The following is a 14,535-nucleotide window of genomic DNA, read 5'->3' as shown; positions in this document are numbered from 1 at the left end:
TAATGTGTGAAAATCAATGCATTACGAAAATAGTATGGTGACAAGTAAGTATACAAAAGAAGAAATCAAATTGGAATGCAAAACGTTTGGAATAAATCATTTATTTTGTCTAGCTTGTGCGTCCATGTCAAATGTAAATCTCGGGTTACATCTCATATTTTTTTGTTGTTGTTTTTTTAAAATCACATATTAGGAAGAGAAAGAAAACTTAACAATATATCATAAATCAACATTGCAGATCAGTGACACACACACACACAGTCAGTGAAAACTATTGAGCAGCGTGACATTAAACGGAAATCTTTTGCGATAACGAGCGCAGTAGTTTCTTTGTACATTAGCACCGGAGTTCCGAAATGCGTGATTATCCGATGTTGAATCCTGTTGCAACGTTTCTTTGCTGACATCCTCAATCAACCTTTAGCGGTGCAAAAGTATAAATGTATGCATCAAAACTGTACAGTGTTCCACCGCATATTCATCTCTTTGCAGTTAAAAAAAAAAAAAGCATTGTCTAAGAGGGGAAAAAAGTGCTTTGTTGTGCGCCATCTCGAGGCATTCTGAACCTTTGTGGGGGAGCGAATCGAGGGGGAACACTGTACTGGGGGTAAAAACAAAACTGAAACTTGTGATCGAATTTTGAGGCTGGTAGCACACAGTTAGCACGGACTGACACATCCAAATAGAATATTTCAAGTCGCATCACAAGCACCCAGCCAAAAATGACACCAACACAAAGCTGCTTTTTTTTTCTTTATGTGAAAACTTTACGCATGAATGGTTAGAAATGATTCAAATAAGAACCGCCAGCAATGATAATCGTTTATTTGCTAGTACGCTGAAGTTTTGGTTGAATTTACTCCTTTTGAATTCAGCAAGTGGTGGCATGAAATAGAATTGTCAACATCTAGAGATGTTTTTTTTAAAGTAGACTTTACAATTGTGTAAATTCAACACACCGTTTTTTCATTATAGCAGTTCATCAAAGTCCGTAAGGTCCTGGTTTTTGCCAAAACCTTCCTTGAGACTTTTTTGTGTGTCCTGTTATGTTTGAAATTGCTGTTGATGGCTGTTTGAAAGTGCTCTATAAATACAGTTGAGTTGAGTTGAGTTCCACATATCTACCAAATTTGGTGTCGATTGGTGAAGTTGGTGTCAGGGGCTGCCCCCCCCCCCCCCCCTCGCACCCCGTACAGCTTTCCAACTGAGCACAAGTCCTGGAATTCACCCTCACTGGTTGCTGACTTCTTTTACACTTTCAGCTTGAGACTTTTTTTTTGTGCGTGCGGTTATGAGAGACATGCCCACCACATTTGGTGTCGATTTTTAAAACTACGTAGTGTCGGGGGCTGAGTGAGTCTTGGGGTGGGGCGCAGGGCGCAATTTATCTTCCTAAACAATTTCACCAAACGCTGTAAAAAATAAAATAAAAAATTTTGGAACATGCAAGGGCCCCCCAAAATGAATGCTAAAAAAATTCCGGATTCCACTAATAGACTAATAAGGTATGCACCACTTCCTCAAAGTAACGTGGATAGAAAAAAAATATATATACAAACTCTGACACTCATGAATACATTCATCATCGTGATAAAGACACCCAAAAAAAATCTACAAGTGGTTCATATATTTGCTATTTTGATAAAACTTTTTTTTTTCGAAAAAGATCTCAAATAATGCCGTTGCATCTCAGTGAGGGAATTTGTCATACGCTGGCTATAGTTGAACTAACGATAATTCAAACTTATTTAAATGGGCTTCAGAAGGTGCGCCGAGTTCAAATCTTAGCTCATTCGCGGGAGGCTTGTTTGAAATGCCAATTTCAAACATTCATCCGGCGGGTCAAAGTGCTCATGTCATAAGCGTGACAAAGTGAAATGGTGAGAAATGGCCCAAAAAGCTGCTTGAGCGAGCGGCAGGTACTGGCAGAATGCTTCAGCGCCATGAAAACTTCACTTCAGCCGTTGAGTCACGTTGGCCAAGGCCACGGCAAACGCCTGCACTGCCGAGAATGGATACTGGAAATCCAGGATGTAGGCGTTCCCGTCGATGCGTCCGAACTGCATCACCTAAAAGTTTGTTGAACAAGAATTGTCAGGGTGGAAAATAAGTAAGCAGATGGCACCGGCTGTAACATTTCCGACTTTCAAAAATCGCGCTCAAGAAATCTTGACTTTTCACAATCATACGAGAGATTTGAATCTCTGTCCTCCTGTTTTCCTCACATGCCAAAATATGCATGTGAGGACCACAGAAGACTCTAAATGTCACATAGATGCACATTTTAGTGTAAATTGCTGTTGATGTCGATTGATGTGAACCATTCCAATGGAAAATGTAGCCACTTGAAATAAACCTCACATACCCGACCGAGCTGCAGGGAAAGATGCAAGGTATCGCAGCTGACTTGTGGAGATAAAATCGAGGTGCACCCTGGACTGGTGGGCAAACAATTTTTCACACTCCCTCATTCATACCTCTTTTATGAATTAGAGTCTTCACATGCATAATAGGAATGCGGGAGGAAAGCGGAATAGCCGCCATACCAGGTAAACAGAGAAGAACATTTTTAGGAGGCAGAGGTGCAAAACAAAATCGATTCTACCAGTAATGACTTTCATCCATCCATCAAATTACCTGTCGGCCATCAAGCTCAATCTGGAAGTTTTTAGCGGACTCCTGCGTGACCCGTCCTCCAAAGTCCAGCTGGTAGACCTGCGTGGCTTCGTTCCACAGAGGCTGCTTGTTGGCCATCACATAGACGAAGCCCTGGCTGCCTAAACTGCGGTCCTCCCGTTCGTTGGCCTTGCGGCACTTAATCTCCTCCAGCTCGCTCGCCATGCGAAGGCTGCGCTTGTTCTTCCAACTCTTCTTGCTGCTCTGGTTCTGGTTCATGAGTTCGTCGCCGCTGATAAAAAGCTCCGGCTCGCTCTCCGAGCTGTCCTGGAATTCGTTGGCAGCCCGGCTCATCTTCTTGGCTCGGTTGAGCTGCTCCCGGGGTCCTTTGGGCTTCTTCTTCTCTCTGTTGCCTAGTCGCGGGCTGGCGATCAGAGAGTTGAAATCCGACAGCGTGCGACCGTCCCTTCTCGACGCCGACGATACGTTGCCCTCCTCGGCTCGGCTGTCCGGTCTCTTGCGGCTTTTCTTGTTGAATCGGTCCGATTCCTGCGTCACAGGACTTTCGTTGAGAGACGACGGCTCCGGAAAGCCGGTGGCCGACTCCGGCGGGTCCTCTGTGGCGCATTTGGAGGGGGGCAACTCCGAGGGCGGCGGCGGTGGAGGCAGAGGCGGTGGCGGTGGCGGCGGCGGCGGCGGCGCAGTCGCAGGGGGTGGCGAGAGGATGGGCTTCTCTAATGTCTGATGAGTTTTGGTTGGAAGTGGAGGTGCGGGAGGGTCCTGCATGGGTGGCGGGCAGGGGTAAGGGTTCCAGGGGTGCAGGTTGACAGCGTGCAGCTGAAGCCCGGCGCAGGAGCCGGCACCCGGGTACATCGGGGGCAGGGTGCAGCAGGCCAAGTTAGCCAGACTTGTGGAGTACCCTGTCGATAAAACCAAATTGGAGTCCTGCTGAGCAAATGGAACCGGAAGAACCACTTCGCCCGGACCGCATTGCGGTGGGGGGTTCTGTAAGGTCTGCATGGGGGGTCGACTGTGGCCCACGCCGGGAGGGAAAGGAGACAGTGATATCTGGTAGCCCGACGGGAAGGTGAGGGTGCTGGTACCAGGGCTGGACGGCGGCTTCGTCGTGAGGACGAACGGTAGCCGCGTCACGTCCAAGTGCTGAGCTTGGCCGAGGATGAGCGGAGGGGGCTTGTGAGGAGGCGCTGGGGGGGCCAGCATGGTTTGCTCCGGAGCAAGCCAGAACTCCTCTGCGGCGGAGGCCTCCCACCGGTAAGGCGGAGGGCGTTTTGCCGAGAGGCCGACGTCACCGAGGGTCATCTGCCGGACGGGTTTGTCCGGGTGACGGTGCTGGCCGAGAGTCTCGTCCTCGGTGAAAGCCGAGTTGACGTACACCGTTCTGTCCCGGCTGGTGTCCATGGAACCCAGGAGACTGTAGGATGACTGGGAGGCACTTTTGGAGTGCACGATGATTGTGCTGTGGTGTGCTCCTTTCCCCGGGGGGAAGTCCTGCCTGACCACCGTGCCACCCGCAATGCCGCTACTGGATGTACCCCCGCCGCTAACACTCACGCTGGTGCCGCTGCTGTTGCTGCTGCACTGCGTGCACGTGTATAACGCGGTGGGCAGCCTCTGCTGGTAGGTCAAACCCAACGCGCTGTTGTTCATCTTGGCCTTGGTGGGAAGTGTCCTGGAGCTGTCCATCATGGCGGGAACCTTTAGCGTCCGGTCGCGGCGCAGGGTGGCATGGATCAGACTGCTTTCTAATCTCTGCGGTGGAGGTGCGAGGGTAGCCGGGACTTGATTGGCCGGATCGGGATAAGGGGGCGGGTCGCCGCTTGGTATGGAGTATCGTGGGACCGACAGACGGCTGAGTGTCGCCGAGCTGTAGGGAAGATGAATCTTTTTATTCTCCGTGGAGGTTACCTTCAGCGTGGCCGAGCCGTGGGCGGCGTACGCGTTTTGGTTGCGGACGAGACGCCTTCGGGGGCGGCAGACTTCCTCGACGTTACCACTGCTGTCGAATGTCGTTATCCTTTCGTACCCGAGAGGCGTCGGGTACTGGATGGTCACGGGCTGAAGCAGAAAGTCGTCTTTCTTCAGGCAGCCGTCCAGAGACAGGATGCTGGGGCTGTCGCAGTTTGTGACCAGCGTTTGAGCCGTCGCGTTGGCTGCGGCCACCGCAGACGCCACCGTACCAGGGTAGGGAGGAGGAGGATTCACCTTCCTCGCCTGAATCTCCACAGATCCACCATCCCTGGCACTAAAGGAAGGGGGTAAAGTCCGGGGCAGGCTCGGCTTCAACGCGTACTCTCGATCCAGTCCGGGCTCGGTGGCGGGCGGCGGGGGAAGCGGCGGCAGGAGATGTATCTGCTGTAGGGCAATGGTGGGGTAGCCGGTGGGTGCCGGAGGCAGCGCCATTTGCATCTTCAGCTGCTGCTGCATTTGCTGGTGCTGCCTCTGCATTTGCTGGTGCTGCTGCTGGATCTGCTGGTGCTGCTGCTGGAGCTGCTGCTGTTGCTGTCTCATCTCCTGAATCTGCTGGCGGATCTGCTGCTGCTGCTGCTGCATCTGCTGCTGCTGCTGTTGCATTTGTTCATGCTGCATCTGCATTTGTTGCTGTTGCTGCTGGATCTGTTGCTGCTGCTGGAACGGGTGCCCGCCCGCCACCGGCGGTGGATTCTGCGGCATCTGTTGGTGCTGCTGGACCTGGTGCTGCTGCTGCTGCTGCTGATGCGGAGGCTGATGGTGGTGAAGCTGCTGAAGATGATGCCGTTGCTGCTGCTGGGCCTGCGGCGGCTGCTGCTGCTGCTGCTGCCTGGATTGCAGCTGCTGCTGGCAAGGCGGCTGGGACCGCGGCTGGGGTGGGAGATGGTGAGGCGGTGGCGGGGGAGGTAGCGTACCGGGGAGCAGCGGACCCATCTCCAGCCCGTTGAAGATCACCTGCCCGGGGTTTGGGTATCTAGCGGGAACCGGATACGGCGCGGCGACCGGGGGGTCTTGGCTGCGGTCGGACGCAGGCGCGGAGACGGACGCGGCTGCCGCGTTGGTTGTGGGGTTGTTGAGGACATCCAGCTGAATGTTCTGATTGGCCAGGAGAGACTGAACCAGGCCGATGCTCTGAGTGGGCGACATGGCCTGAGCCGGGCTGTGGATGGGAGCGATGGGAATGTTGACGGTACAGGGCGGGTTGTCTCCTGACGATGAGCCCATCACTTCACCATGGGGGGAGGGGGGGAGAAGAAGAGTCTGTTAGTGGAAGCCCCCCCAAGTCCAAATACTTTGTTTCTGTACTGTAATATTTATTCTTCACACAAGTATCTGTACTTTGACTAAATTTCAGAGCCTGAGTCCTTTTGCCATCTCTGTTTTCGGCACATGAGAGACATATTGGGTGTTGATGCAAGATAAACCTGGCAAATCATCCTCGTCCTCGCTGAACACGTTGGGGTTGAACACGGGCAGGCTCATGAAGTCGTGCGAGATCTTGCGCACCTCTGGCAGGTAAATGGTCATCTGCCGCGGTTGCAAATGAAGCAGGCTTGTCTTGTAGATGACTGAGACACACAAACACATCGACACTTGAGGAAGTTTGATCTTCATTCTTCAGATACTCGCCAAATCGACTGCAACCGCCTTGCATTCTAGCCGCATCTCCTCCGCGAACAAGTACGGTGCAACTCAACCTCTTGCTACCAGACGTCCTGGCGAGCGATATGGTTTTGGAAGTTCATCCAACAAAACTCACTTTCAAACGGCATGAAACCAATGTTAACCCCCCCCCCCCCCAAAAACCCCAAAAAACAATCATGTCATTGTCGTTGACATTGCGTCATAATTTACACCGTTCAAACTGTTACGTACCCATTAGATTTAGATGGTAAGGAAAAAATTTGGCTTTTGTCCGACACTTACCTGCGCCGAGATTGGCGGGCAAGAATGAAGCCAGTCCCACAATTTTGAACTTTGTGCCCCAGATGTTGGATGTGACCTGAGCCAAGTAATTGTGCTGCAGAGTGCAGTGATGGGGGGGGGTAGAAAACGCATAATTATGCAAAATTCATACTTAGTTGCTTTTTACAAATTTGAATCCATCCAGGACGGAACTCCGTCTGAAACTTCCAAAGTGCGGCCAGGTCGCGCGAGTGGTACCTCGGTGAGTCTGTCCATGGAAAACTCCCGGCGCGTCAGGCTGGGGGATCGAACCAGAGGCTTCTTGGATGCTAACCGCGGTGACCGCTGGCCGTCCTGGTGGCCGCGGGACAGTTTAGGAGATTTGCGCGGTTCCAGGTTCATTCTATCGAGCAAAAAAAAAAAAAAAACCCAGGAAAAAAACCAATCAAACTTTCGAGGATCTTATCAATGTGTCTTATCAAGAAAATCTCGCTGAATAGCAAAAAATTTGCAACTTGCAAATAGCCCAGATAAAAATAATAAGAGTTGAGTCCTAAAATACAGCCCAAGCGGTGATCTCAAACCACTTCGGTATCGACGCAGACCCCTTGGGAGAAATCACCAGGAAAAATAAATGGCGAACAATTTTGATGTCACTTTCAGGTGAAAATTTGCTTTCAGATTTCAATTCAGCAAAGTTTGACTGTACAATAATCATCACATTTTTTTCTTTTTTTTTGGGGGGGGGGGGTAAGCGTCTGTGTGATTTTGTGGTTTTAGGACAGGGATGTGTACTAAGTCATGTCACTTTTGTGGTCCTGCAGCTCAGTAGTGTTTGAAAAGGTTTTCTGATCAGTGTATGGGGTTTCTTTTTGATTCCACCTATTAATATAGGCAACAATAAATACTTGGGGGGGGGGGGCATCTATTACACGTTATTCACGCCAAGGCTCAATTACAGCGCGTATGTAATGTGCGCTTGGTGGTTTGGCTCACCTGTTCCCCCGGGAGAACTTGGGTGACTTCTTGCCGACCCATTCGTCGCTCAGCTCCACGTCGCTGGAGTCGGAGCAGTTGCAGCTGTCGGCGTACGAGATCATGGGGTTGACGCACACCTCCTCTAAAAGGGGGTGGGGGGTATCACCAGAACACACGTGAGCTCCTTTTTGCTTTGTTTGTTTTTAAGGGAGTGGCTTAAGACGTCAGGAGGAGGGCTGCCGATGCGCGAGGTCAAAAACGAGTCGTGTGAAGAGAGAACGTGCTTAGCCTTTCTAAACGCTGAGCCATTTTGATTCTTCCACTTCAGTGACGCAGAGCTGGCATTCGAGCTTGAGAAGAGTTCTGAGGGCCTTGCTACGGCATCGCCAGGCAACCAGACGCATCCGCGTCACATTCGTTTCACTTGTTCGTGCCACTCAATGAGATTTAATGTGATGATTGGTTTTGTGGTGAGAGAGAGAGAGAGAGAGAAGTACTCAAAATGTCATGAACTATAGCTATTTTTCTGGGGGGAGGAGTTCCATTTGACTGACCACACCCAAGCCTGATTACCCCCAGACTTCTTCAATCAAAAAATCACTTCAACAGAACCAGTTTGACAAAACAAAGTTGAACTTTTTGAACAAAAAGGCACCAACATCATTTTTAGGGGGGGGGGGGGCACAACATGTTTTTTCTTTTTTAATTGAAAAAAAACCCCTGTAGATTATTCATTCGACACCACTTTTGGGGTTATTCATGCAACCCCAAAAGTTGGGTCTAAAACAGAAAAGGCCGACACCGTAGAAGATGCTTTTAGTGACGTGGACGCCGCTCACCCGTTTTGCTGTCAGTTTTGGGATCGGTGATGACAAACTCGGGCCTCAATTTGCTGATGCGCCGTCCATTGAGGATGGGCACCAGCCCTCCCAGGTACTCTAGGTAGAGCGTGTAGCACGGGCCGCCCGCCTCGGGGCTGTCCTCCGCCCGTTTCATGGTGCAGTGCAGCCGCTCGTTGCCAGTCGTCGGGTAGCTGACAAAGTCTCGGATGTTGTTGGGGTCCGGGATCGGTGGCTACGACACAAAACGGCATGTCAAATGTTGTCATTTTGCTCGGGCCAAACTGCTGTCGTCAGGCGGCACCTTGATGGTGGGGATGAAGGCGGTGGTGACGTAGGAGCAGAGCAGCGAGGGCATGTTGAGCTTGCCCACGTCCTTCTCCTCCCGCAGGGCACTGGCGATGCCCTGTTGGCAGAGCAGCTGCAGGCTGGCCACGCGATGTTCCACGCGCACCACGTACAGCGCCGGACCGCATGCCAGAAACAGCCGCGAGTCCCGGTGGCCCCAGCAGATGGTGGTGATGGGCCTCTGAAACCACCAGGGCAACTTGAATGGGGTCACTGACATGCAGTTGAACACGAAGCCCTGAGGTATCGTATCCCAAGCAATAGCGTAAAATTTCAAAGACGTTGGTGAAAACTCTCGTGTGATATTGCTTGAATCATTAAACAGCAGCAAATACATGACAATAATCAGCAAAAAATTCCCAGCAAAAGCTCTGGCTACAAAGCACAAATAATGCCAATAATCCCACCACAATGTTCTTCACGGACAGTTAGTTCCACTCCCGTCCTGTAGGTGGTGATAAAGAAACTGGCAAACGTTTTCCCCTCGGCACTTTTCTAACTTTGGTACCTGCGCGGGCGTTTCCAAAGTGTAGATGTGTTCCCCTTGCACGTTGTAGAACTTCACCAGAGCGTTCCTGGTCATGCCGGCGTCGGAAGGCAGCCCGTGTCTCTCCATGCCGGCCACGGCCAGGAGGTCCCCCTGGGAGCACCACTGCGCCTCCACGTCTGGAAACGTCGGCGGGGGGAAACTCATTCTTCCACAAAAGCATCCCATTTTCAAGTGAAACATTCAGTGCGTCCCCGAGGTAATCACAGGCTTCCCTTTTTCCACATTTGATATTCTAGCCTTATAACGAAAAGGATTTGAAAGTAGCAACAAAACAAGCTCCACATGTGCGGTTCAAAAACGGTGTGGCCAGAAGAAAAGGTTTTAAATTCCACCACATCTCACTTTTATAATATTTTATTAATGTCAAATATAATCGATTTCTGCATTCTTTCATTCATTCATCTTCCGAACCGCTTCATCCTCACTAGGGTCGCGGGGGCGCTGGAGCCTATCCCAGCTGTCTTCGGGCAGTAGGCGGGGGACACCCCGAATTGGTAGCCAGCCAATCTTTCTGCATTCTGATTTAATAATTCAATCCAATTCATTATGCTGCTCCGGATGTGGCCACCGGGGGGCAGTACAATACACTCCTACCGACACAAATGGGGATCGATGCATATGATCAGCACAGATATGTCAAACCGCTACTTATTGTGAAGTGAGTTGAGTTCGCTGCCACCATTCAACGCTCGTCTCTTAATTTAAGTCAACCCCCCCCTCAAAAAAAGAAAAAAAATCTGCCAAACGTCCGCTGCAGTCTTGCCATTTGTAGTGAAGGCAGCACAATATTTTGGAATGAGGCCGGAAAAGGCACCCGACTGTGGAACAAGCGACTACCCCGTAGACGTACCGTACGATCGGTCAGGCGTCAACGTGATCGTACCTTTCAAACCCGAGTGAATGACGGCAGGGGACAGGTCATCGTAGTTGCTCATCAAGCTGATTTCTCCCGATAAGAAGGTGACCGTCAACAAAGGCTTGACTCGCCGCACTAAACGTATCGACATCAAGTTAGTCATTCCAGCGCCAGCACGGATACCCAGAATGCGACCAGCGAGCTCTCCTGACAAAACGCGACAGCTGCTGGCACCGCATTCTTAGCAGTACAATCGCCTCCATAAGTACAACTTGCTACTAAGCCACATGCTGCTTCACTAAGTCTCCAAAGAGCAAGCCCCCAAGGGTAGGGTACCTAAAGGCAGGAAGTTGTCGTCTGAGTCGGTGTCGCTCTCGGTGCTGTCTTCCACCAGGAAGTCGGGGCAGTTCCAGGACATGCCCACGATGCCGTCGGATTCGTGCAGCAGCACGTGCGCCAGCATGCGGCCGTGGCAGTCCATCACGATCACCTGCCCGTCGGCCGTTCCAAACAACACCTGAAACGCGCCCCGCCCCCGATGTTGTTTCAGCTCTACACCAACCTTTTTCAAGTACAGAATTACTATTGTATGTTATGAGGTCTGCGGTTAAACCCCCCCCCCCCCCCAAAAAAAATTGTAGATGACAAAAATAATTTTTGCCTTGAAATGAGAGGCCGGGCGATTAACCGAGCAATCAGGTAAAATAATCGACAGTGGCGCTTGTACATCCCATCCTGCGGACTTGGGGCCCCCAAGCTCCTTATTTTAAGCCAGCAGTCTCGATCTTGGGTCTTAAACTGGACAGTGATTTGAAATTGGACCGGCAAATTGGTGGTCCAATCCAGCTTCTTTCATTTTAGGCAGCTGGTTAAAGTCAAGCGTCTCCGTTCTCAAGAGCACTTTGAAACAGTCATTTATGCTTTTGTCGCATCTCAACTGGATAACTGGACAACACTTTACTTTGGAAACAGCCGAGCCTCCATGAAGCAGCTCCAGTTGGGCCAGAATGCTGCTGCTTGCCTCCTAACTGGAGCTCGTAGGAGGGAAAATTTCACTCCTACTCTGGCATTCCTTCACTGACTCTCGAAACATTTCGGAGTTCTTTTTAAGATCCTATAATTTGACCTTATTTGGTGCTTCAGTTTTTCATTGAAGTCGTACATGGGTGGCGCGTGTCTGCGAGTACCTGCTGGTCGTCGGGCGTCCAGATGCCGCAGGTGATCTGGCTCTCCAGGTTGATCTCTGAAGACCAATGCCGCTGGCCGCTGACCGAGCCCACCAGCACGAAACCGTCGCGGTAGGCGATGAGCGCCTGAGTGCCGTCGTGGGACCACGTAAAGTCGCTCACCTGCGGCACAACGTGAAAGCGGGAGCGCCTGGATCGGACTAAAAAGTTGGCATTGGGATCCACAAGTTGATCTGCGTCATCCCTCGAGTTCAAGCTTCTGCACCCGCGCGAATTGACGGCGCGCTAAGCGGCCGAGACTTACTTGGGCTCCTCTGTCGTTGACCAGCTCCACCGACCATCTTCCCTCGTACTGAATCCACACGAAAATTCCTCCCTCCATGTCACACGTGGCCAACTTCTGGAAGGGTTCGTTCCAGCGCACCAGCACCACCTACGACGCAAAGGTCACTCTCGTCTGCTTTTGAGTTGCATATTCGGCTAAATCGCTGCGTGTATGCGATGATGTCATTTCCTGTTCTCCGGTTTGCTACCCTTTTGTTCAATCATTTGGTGCACACCTCTTCCGTTTTTTTTTTCTATGGTTATCGTCGCCCGTTTCCTCTTTTCCATCACTGCTGCGCTTATTTTCACTTGATACAGAAATTGGTACGCCTCTATTCAGTTCCTATTCTACAATAATCATCAATTTCGTTCTATTTGGTACCGTTTTGTTCATTGGGCAACCTTTGTTCAGTCAATCGTATCGCCTTCTGTTCATGTCATTTTTTTTCCCCCGTTCTATTTGATACGCTTATGCTCGTTCGGTGCCCCTCCGTGTCCTGTTCTAATCTAATTGTCCTGTTTTCCATCCGATTAGCATGACACTTTTCGTCTTTTAGCACCGCTTACAGTCGCCTTCGCCCTATTCGGAACCCGTTGGCAGTCAAAGGCGGGGGGGGGGGGGCGCGTGGGTCGTACCTCGCTGTTGTGCCCCCTGAGGTTGAAGTTGATCCTCTGCGGGGTGCTCCTGTCCCGGCGGCAGTGGCTGGAGGTGAAAGTGACGCCCACCACGCCGCGGCCGTTGCCCGTGGCCAGCCATCCCTCTTCGTAGTAGCGCCGGCGGCACACGGGCTTGTCCTTCTCGCTCTTGGGCACGCGGCCCTTCCACGACAAGCACAGGATGTTGGAGTCGCTGCACAGGATGGGACCGTGTTCCACGGCCGCCAACATCCCTACTGAGTGGCCCGGCTGCATGGAGACACGCCGCCACAAAACCGAGTTAGGCCGGTTTCCATATATTCTCGAATGTGGAAAAAAAAACACAAATGCCTCGGCCCTCGAAGAAAAGGTCGTCTCGAAGGTTGAGAACCATCGAGTTTGACGCTGGATGACTAAACAGAACAATCACCGTGGCAACAGTCACGGTGGCCCAAGATGATGATGTCATCAAGCACAGGCACTAGACTTGAATGTCTTCTCGAGAGACGAAAGGACTCTGCCTCACTGGTCGTGGAATCAATCGACGATGCGGACTTTGGCATCGCTTCTTTACCGATGTTAATCTCCACTCTTAACGGATTCAAAAGACGATGCAGATGGCCATATAGCTTGGGCCGGAGCATGCATTCGTCAATATCACTGGACATTTTTGAACATCTTTTTTCGCCTATGCAAATGGCCACAAAGCTTTTTTCGAAGCCTGCGTTCATTTGTGTCATTGTCATTTCGGACGGATTCAAATGACCTTTGTTGATGACGGCATAGCGCTACCTGAACCTGTCTTTATTTGAGGTTTCGATTTTCTTTTTTATCTTTCTTTTTTGGGGACTGATTCAACGACGGTCACGTAGCTCAATACGGAGTCGGGTTCATGTCGTTTTCTGACCACTGCATTCCTTCATCAGAAGCCTTCATTTGTCCGTGTTAATTCACATTTTTGACACATTGAACTGACCAAGCCGACGATCTGCCACCGCGTAGCTCGACTGGCACCTGTGTTTATTTGCGGTCATTTCGTTTTTTTTGGAAAAAATTGGACGCACAGTCAACTGGCTATTCAACGACAGCCGTGTAGCTTTATCCAGAGCCGGGTAAATCTTGTTTATTCACCCGACAATGCAGAGCTCGTGCCCATGTCAATTTTCGATTCTCTGAACAGATTCCAGCCAATATGCGGCAACGATGCTTGCGGAATGGCGTGTCAATCACCCACCTCATAGCTTCTGGACATGTTGAGTCAAAAAGCCTCCGTGGAAGGCGTCCATGTTTCCATTCAGAGGAAAAGCTTCCAAGGTGGACGCTGGCGATCTGCTGGCTTTCTCGCTTTCCTCTCTTCACTTAGTCACTCGCGGAGTGGACGTGACGGGCTTGGTGACCATTCAGCTCAGAGTTTGACGCCACTGGCCCATCCCATATCTCTGTCCTGTTGCAATTGATACTTATTGAGATTTAAAAAACCAAAAAAAAAACAAATCCATCCTACTGGATAAGGGGTGTCGCTCTGGTTAAATAATTATCATTACGCCGCATCAACCTTGAGTCACCATGTTGTTTGGGGTATATATATTTTTTTTAAGTATATATAAATGTGTCTCTATGCAACAGCAGCCCCGCATTGACAGAACTGGCCCGTCTCCATGCCGACAAACACAGCCCGTTCATCCCATTCTGACATCATCACACAGCCGAATGAATGCCTCACGTGCAGATCGTCATTTTCACCTCCTCACACATGTGCATATTCACGCGAGCAATTCCGTGGATTCAGGTTTGGAGTGATTTGGAAGAAGAAGAAAAACAGCGGGATACGCTAACGGTGCAAAAAAGACAACAAGACGAGCGCCATTTAGCGTCAATAATCCAAACATGCGTTCTAAGGACAAGCACGATGCAGTCGACAGTCGTTCTTACCGGGGAGGAGGGTGATGCCGATCCAGGCGCTGGCTGGCTGGCTGCAGCGAGCGCGTCGCCTTGCTCCTCCGTTTGCGCACTTTTGATGGGGGGGGGGGGGGGGGGGGGGGGGGGGGGATGCTTCCCGAGCGGGTTGCCATCAGGCAGATAGACCCGTTCGACGCACGCCGAATTGCAAGGCGGACATCATTGAATCGAACAACACCAGGAAAATGCGCTCAAACATGATTGCGAGGGCGGGTTTCCCGGGGTTAAATCTCATGTCACCGCATTTTTCATCGGAGTTTGGTTTGGCGGTAGGTGGGAAAGGGGGATTTTCATGCAACTGGCAACCTCTGATGTTGAGAAATTAGAAAGTAAAGACAGAGCCGAAGA

General features: G+C 50.8%; 1 protein-coding gene across 2 annotated transcripts; it reads right to left on the bottom strand.

Annotated features, from left to right (window-relative positions):
* Positions 1-85: 85 nt before the first annotated feature.
* Positions 86-14,238, bottom strand: tulp4b (TUB like protein 4b). 2 transcript variants are annotated; one of them, XM_086127783.1, is made up of 16 exons: positions 14,161-14,238; positions 13,463-13,672; positions 12,229-12,498; positions 11,573-11,701; positions 11,269-11,430; positions 10,418-10,598; positions 10,109-10,216; positions 9,184-9,341; positions 8,632-8,856; positions 8,328-8,562; positions 7,507-7,630; positions 6,769-6,913; positions 6,532-6,625; positions 6,030-6,173; positions 2,638-5,831; positions 86-2,069 (listed from the first exon to the last, which is right to left on the bottom strand). In XM_086127783.1, the coding sequence occupies exons 2-16, from the start codon at positions 13,478-13,480 to the stop codon at positions 1,953-1,955; spliced, it is 5,304 nt and encodes a 1,767-aa protein (XP_085983909.1). In that variant the 5' UTR covers positions 13,481-13,672; positions 14,161-14,238; the 3' UTR covers positions 86-1,952. The 2 variants fall into 2 exon arrangements, with proteins under 2 accessions (XP_085983909.1, XP_085983910.1); XM_086127784.1 differs by having other exon boundaries at positions 13,463-14,059; positions 14,161-14,231.
* Between the last annotated feature and the right edge of the window lie 297 nt (positions 14,239-14,535).

Source organism: Hippocampus guttulatus, chromosome 13 (assembly GCF_054856545.1).
Source record: "Hippocampus guttulatus isolate MCC_2025c chromosome 13, RoL_Hgut_1.0, whole genome shotgun sequence".
NCBI lineage: Eukaryota > Metazoa > Chordata > Actinopteri > Syngnathiformes > Syngnathidae > Hippocampus > Hippocampus guttulatus.
Note: the sequence above shows the minus strand (reverse complement) of the source record. Positions and strands in the feature narration are given on the sequence as shown.